Here is a 6,258-nt window from a genome sequence, read left to right on the forward strand (position 1 = left end):
TGTTTCTGCTTGAGTCTTCTCAGATTTATTTTCCTACGAAAAAGACCCCAATAATCTCACACGTGCCTCCTCACAGACCACTCTAACATGTGCAATGAAACATTTCAGATGATACCAAACATAAATCACTTATACAGAAAATCACACACATCGCATATGACTTTTAAATAAACATTGCGTGATCCTAGAGGTGGAGGGAGATGAATTAGGGAAGTGCCACGATCCTTGCCCTTTGTGCATGGAGATACTCATGAGTTGTTTATTCCTCACAAGCTCAAAGTTCACGGTCAGCTCTAACAGGTGGAGCACTTCCGATCCATTCGTGTCCACCTACAGCTCACAGGTCTGGCTTCCCTGCTCGCTTCTGCGAGTGTCACAGAGGTGTCTGGTGACCATTGCTCTCTCTCATCTCACACTCACACTCAACTAATGGACTGCTTTGCCCCTCCCCTCCGTTTCTCCATCTCAGACTGGGAGGTTCCCCTGGGCCCTGCTACACGGCTCAATAGCTCAGCTCCTGGATGGGATCATAACCCTGAGTGCTGGCCAAGAGAAGAGCCGCTTCTCCTCACATCCAGAGTTCCTGCTGCAGGGTGGAGTTTCCCCCAGGATAACAAACTCACTCGAACCTCACCATGGCTGACCGTAGGGTGGCCCCGGTTGTGGTGATGCTTCTCGTCCTGGTCGCACCAGCCCTGAGCGGATGCCCAAACGCCTGCCGCTGCTCCTTCGCCATGCTTCAATGCCTGGAGCTGGACGGAATCACCAGCATCCCTGCGTTGGCAGCGCAGGAGAGCGAAAACGTCACTGAAATGTAAGTTGTGTTTGGTGTTCAGGCAAGTTTACAGTGAGTTGCTTGAGAACAGTTGTTTGGAAGTTCAGCGCTTGATCTTGGAAGGTGATGGAATGGGTTGCGAGTCCAATCAAACTGATTGGCGTTCATGAATTTCCATGGAGAACTCTGGGCATTTGGATATATAATTTGTGCATGGTGTAGCCTAGTGGGTTTTCCTGGCAGATCACTCCAATTATCTTCAGCATTTATTGCTTTTAAATGCATTTCATTTATTTTGTGGAATCCGAACGTAACGCACTGAAAGCAGAACTTTCTCAAAACAAGGCAATGCTTGGGAACTAGTCAAGGACTGGAGGAAAGGCCTGGTACTTTGTGTTGCTGCTGAGCTGTGTGCAGCTTCTCTTTAAGTGCTTTTAAGAGTGTCAGGTACATAATCTATTCTCGGAAATGGTGAGAAAACATCCCCATGTTCATGTGTGTACAGTCAGAAGGATGGTTCCCAGAGGTGTAGGACTTTTTAGTCAGATCAGTTTAGTGCACTTCATTCAGAATTGTGTTTATATCACTATAGCACTCATGCTTATAGTAGGAAACATAATCGCCACACAATACAATCATCTCAGTTTCATGCGTTCTCTCTTGCCCATCCCTTAAGTGTAAACAATGCAATATTTAAATGGAAAGAAATGCTAGAAAAAAAGCCTGATAACTGGTTAACTCTAAGTTAGTTTACCATACACAATGAAAAGCTATTATATATATTTTTTTAAACTATGTATTTTTACACTACAATATTGTTCAAAATATATATAATTTTGTATGTAAACAGTATGATTCATCTCATAATTTACAGTCAAAACAATATCCTTCACATATGTAAGACATTTTTTAAAGAAGTGATGCATCTCATTTTCTTATTATTTATGTCCATTGGGGTGTTTTATGATATTTACTTAGTTAATGTTTATTGCATTATTTTAGTGGTATTTAGACGTGTTTTACCTTGATTGTATTTGTTTGGATCACAATGTGCGTTGCCCATATCTACTTTTTGGTCACAGATGCTGGAAAGCCCATTTCTGATGAACTGTACATCATCATGTGCATCATGTATCATTATGCTGAAGAGTTGTCCATGTTTTTTAGAGACCAAGTTTTTAGGATCTGGCTCTCTTGGTTCTCTGGAAGAGATGAGACATAAAAAAAACACTTTTTAAAAAGTAAAAACATGGATTTTAATCCCAAGCGAATATATAATGTTTTAATAAATCAAGCTTAAACTGAAATGGAAGAGATCAACATGCAATTTCATCATACATAAAAGAGCAGCTTTGACATTTTTGATAATAACTCCTATTTTTTTCAATGGAGAAAAAAAGTCATATGAGTTTCAAGCAACGTAAGGATAGACAGATATCGATAAAATGTTTCAATACAATTTTATAAATACAAATGGATGTATTTTTGCCCCAGCATTTAAGGCAAACACTTTATGACAATAATACAACATAATTACAACAGATTTTTATTTTTTTATTTTTTGGGAAGTTGAATTGACATCTACCAATCAATCAAAAGTGATCAATTGGAGCTTAATTTAATTATTAGGATAACTGTTTGTAAAACATAGTTTCCAAAATGCATCCCACAATGTCTGACATCATCATCACTGCATTTTTTTTTAGTTCTGCGCAGTTGCCACTGTTGTTTTTCTCAGTACACCTGCTCAAGTGCGATTCTCTGAACACCAGTAGAGTCTTACATTTACTACAAACATTCAATCAATAAATGAGAATGCACTTTTGCCACGTGTTTACACAGAACACTTTGTGCCCGTAAAAAAACCCAGCATTTCGCCGTATTAGTGAGATGGGCACAGCACAGAGGAACAGTGCTTCTACCAAGGAAAACAAGAGACCATTAACTTCATACCAGCGGCAGAAATACATCATTCATCATGCTGTAAATTCCATTCTGTGAATTGCTTGTGAATGCACCGCTGAAAACAATAGATGAAATATTGCCCACTCGACTCGATTCAATAAGCCAAAGCAGTTTGAGATGTCGACCCACCTGCTCTGTAATTGCATTACGGCTCTCTGAGTCAATCAGACGCTAATAAATATCTGTTTGTGCTTCTTGAACACAACTGGACAGAATCACAGATCAAAAGATTCCAATAAATTCAGTAGAAATGTCTTTAGTTATTAGCATATATATTTGAAAAGGTTATTATGTTCAATTTAGAGAAGATTTAAGGCAGCAACATTATTATCAGCATGACTGTACACTGAAAAAATAACTGGTGTAGGATTTATTTTGAAACGATTTTTACTAAGAAATTGCTAGTAAATTTCACAAATAATTACAAATAAATGGCAAGTAACACAATGTAAAGTTTTGAAGTTGAAGGACATTGTGAAACATACACCAATAATTTGTACAACTTTGAAAAATATTTTTTTGCAGTGTACGTATAATCAATGCCTTCCTACTGGTGAATATTTTGTTATCAATCATTTGTCTGGGGATTAATACACAACAAAACACACTATCCCACTTCTTTAAAGCCTTTTTAAGACCATATTTCAGCATGCTACAGTAAATGCATTAATTTGCGAATGCTTGAAAACATCATATTGAATTGAATTGAATTGGATGTGCACTTTAGCATCATATGAGTCTGTAAAAATGGTTTACAAAAAGTATTTCTGAGATAAGTTCTGTGGTTTATTTAGCTTTTTCAATGTCAAGTGCTGCTGTCAGTTGACACTGCCCTGCAGAATGAAATATTCTAGATGATTAGAGACTTGGTTTCACCATGGTGTACAAAACCATGGCAACACCATGGATGGGTTTGGATAGTTTTTTACTTTGTACTGAATTAGGGAAGACGTCATATGATATATGGTATGCCTATTGTCAATACAGCTCTATATAGTTGAGCCATTGTGGAAAAACCATTTAAACTTTTCTCTAAAAGAATCCGAGTTCTCCTTCCTGGAAGTACAAGTGCTTTTCAACGAATCTGTGTGGAACTGAAAAGTAATCGGTTTCAAAATACTTCACTGATGGTGCTCATGCCTCATATTAACGGCTGCAAGGGCACAGCGCTATTTCGTTTAACTCAAAGAGACCTGGAATCACACACTTCATGAGTTTTAGAGTGGAGATAAAACAAGTTTCTACTGCTATATGTACTCATGTGAACATTAAAGCATTTTAGCATTTATTTACATATTTAAATGCATTCATATATATTTTATATAAATAAAAAATAATGCAATCTCAGGAAGGCGTCACTACAATGAAACGTCTCAGTTACATATTGTAACCCTCATTCCCTGAAGGAGGTAAGTGAGACGTCACGTCGGTGACCGAAGAATTGGGAATCTTGCCAGAGAGACCAATCTACTTCGCGTGTAAACTAAATGAGCCAATGCACATTGGCATGCGATGATTGCATGCAGCTGCCGCCGATCGCAGCGCGAGTATAAATAGGCAGCAGATGCACCGCATATTCAGGTTTTTGCTGAGGAGCCGAGCCGGTGACCCGGCCGCTCAGCGGTGGTACAGCGGCTGTGGCGACGGGACGTAACATCTCTGTTCCCTCCTTCAGGAAACGAGGGTTACAATATGTAACGAGACGTTCCCTTTCAGTCGGTCACTTTCAACGTCACAACGGTGACCGACGAATTGGGAATCCCTACCAAAGCGCCATGGATGCTGCCCCTTCCAGTGTCCTGTGCGAGCCTCTGCCCCCTTTTTGGAGTAGGCTGGGGTTTAGCAACAAGAATATCAGTCACTGTTGCCGTAGCACTACCCACTCAGTGAGATTGGATAACACTGGGAAAACGTACCCGTTCCACTTGGAACAGGAACGTTGCGGAAGCCCCATCAGTGGGACCGCCGTCCTGCCTTTGAACGAATTCAAGCAGCTCAACACCGACTGAGCACGTTCCTCTGTTAGGCGTGCTGTCTGTTCGACCGAATCCAACTACATACCGAGAAAAGGGATCCTCTGCGTCGGGGGGGGTTTGCTCTTTTCCCAGTTGACCCGAAGACCCAACAGGCTGAGGTGCCTGAGGTCCCTCCACAACTTTCGTGAAGACACAGGGGAACAGGGACAGCCCAAAGTGCAGTGTATGATATGCTCGTCCTTAGAACGCGAAAGGGTCTGTGGCGCCGAAGGATTGAGACATGAAAGTACACGTCCTTCAGGTCAATTGCTGCAAACCAATCTCGGGGACGGATGCACCCAAAGATGCGTTTCTGTGTTAACATCTTGAACAATAGACTGTGAAGGGCCCGGTTCAAGACACGCAGGTCCAAGATCAGTCGTAACTCACCGCCTTTCTTGGGTACAATGAAGTAGGGGCTGTAAAACCCCGTCTTCATATTGGCTGGAGGGACCGACTCTATCGCGTCCTTTGCAAGCAGGACTGCGATCTCCGCACGCAAGACAGGGGCATCGGCTGCCTGCACTGAAGTGAAGTGGATGCCCCTGAACTTGGGGGGACGCCGGGAGAACTGAATTGCACAGCCAAGTCTGATGGTCCGAAGGAGCCAGCAAGACAGGCTGGGCAGCGCTAGGCAGGCTTCCAGATACCGTACAAGCGGGACCAGTGGAACCACCGACGTACCTGCAGTGGGGTAGCGAGGTGGAATGCAGGGACCCAGCTCGGGCAGCTCGTGGGCCGACCAAAGCGGGGTCTGAGTGTGCAGTGCAACACTTACCTGGTTCCATGGTTGGGCAGAGGGTGAGTGAGTAGGGCCTTTGATAGCGCTCTCGAACTGCCCACTGCTGCCCGCTGGCGACAGAGGAGGATGAGTGAGAAACGGGCCTGGACCGTCCACAACTCTCCATGCCCTCTTGAGACCCAGAGATTTGTTGAGATTTTGGCCACCACTTACTGTGAGGTCAGCGGTGGGACAAAACAAAACAAAAGATTCTCCGCCCGGCCCTTCTCCCGGGGGAGGGAGTGGTGCGTTCACCATCTCCCGAAGAGCGGCTCCCTCCATCTCTGGGTCGCCCTTCACAGGGCCGCTTACCACCATGTTCGGTGGAGGCCTGGACGGGCGGGGCGGCTGCCCTGCGACCGGTTTCACAGTGCTGCTTAGCTGGAGGCTGCTGCGGCTGCGGCGCGGGAGCGGGGGCGGACGCCCTCGGCGACAAGCAGGCTGAGTTGCTGCGGCCGGCGGATGGGTGGGGGCAGCAGCTGCCTGCCGGGGCAGGATGTGACGAATCGCCTCAGTCTGCTTCTGTGCAGCCGAGAACTGCTGGGCAAAGCTCTCGACCGCATCGCCGAAGAGGCCGGTCTGGGACACGGGGGCATTGAGGAACCACACTTTGTCGGCGTCCCTCATGTCGGCCAGACACAGCCAGAGATGGCGCTCCTGGACCACAAGTGTGGACATCGCATGACCCAGAGAACTCGCTGTGACCTTCGTCGCTCGGAGCG

The 6,258-nt window shown here is 44.6% G+C and overlaps 1 protein-coding gene across 1 annotated transcript in view; it reads left to right on the top strand.

Annotated features, from left to right (window-relative positions):
• Positions 1-635: 635 nt before the first annotated feature.
• Positions 636-6,258, top strand: part of LOC107726660 (neurotrophic tyrosine kinase, receptor, type 1) — a 34,734-nt gene continuing 29,111 nt past the window's right edge. The window contains exon 1 of the mRNA XM_016536323.1: positions 636-814. Within this exon, the coding sequence (XP_016391809.1) occupies positions 636-814 (179 nt within the window). The remainder of the gene's footprint in view (positions 815-6,258) is intronic.

Source organism: Sinocyclocheilus rhinocerous, unplaced genomic scaffold, assembly GCF_001515625.1.
Source record: "Sinocyclocheilus rhinocerous isolate Xijiao unplaced genomic scaffold, SAMN03320098_v1.1 scaffold5, whole genome shotgun sequence".
Classification (NCBI taxonomy): Eukaryota; Metazoa; Chordata; class Actinopteri; order Cypriniformes; family Cyprinidae; genus Sinocyclocheilus; species Sinocyclocheilus rhinocerous.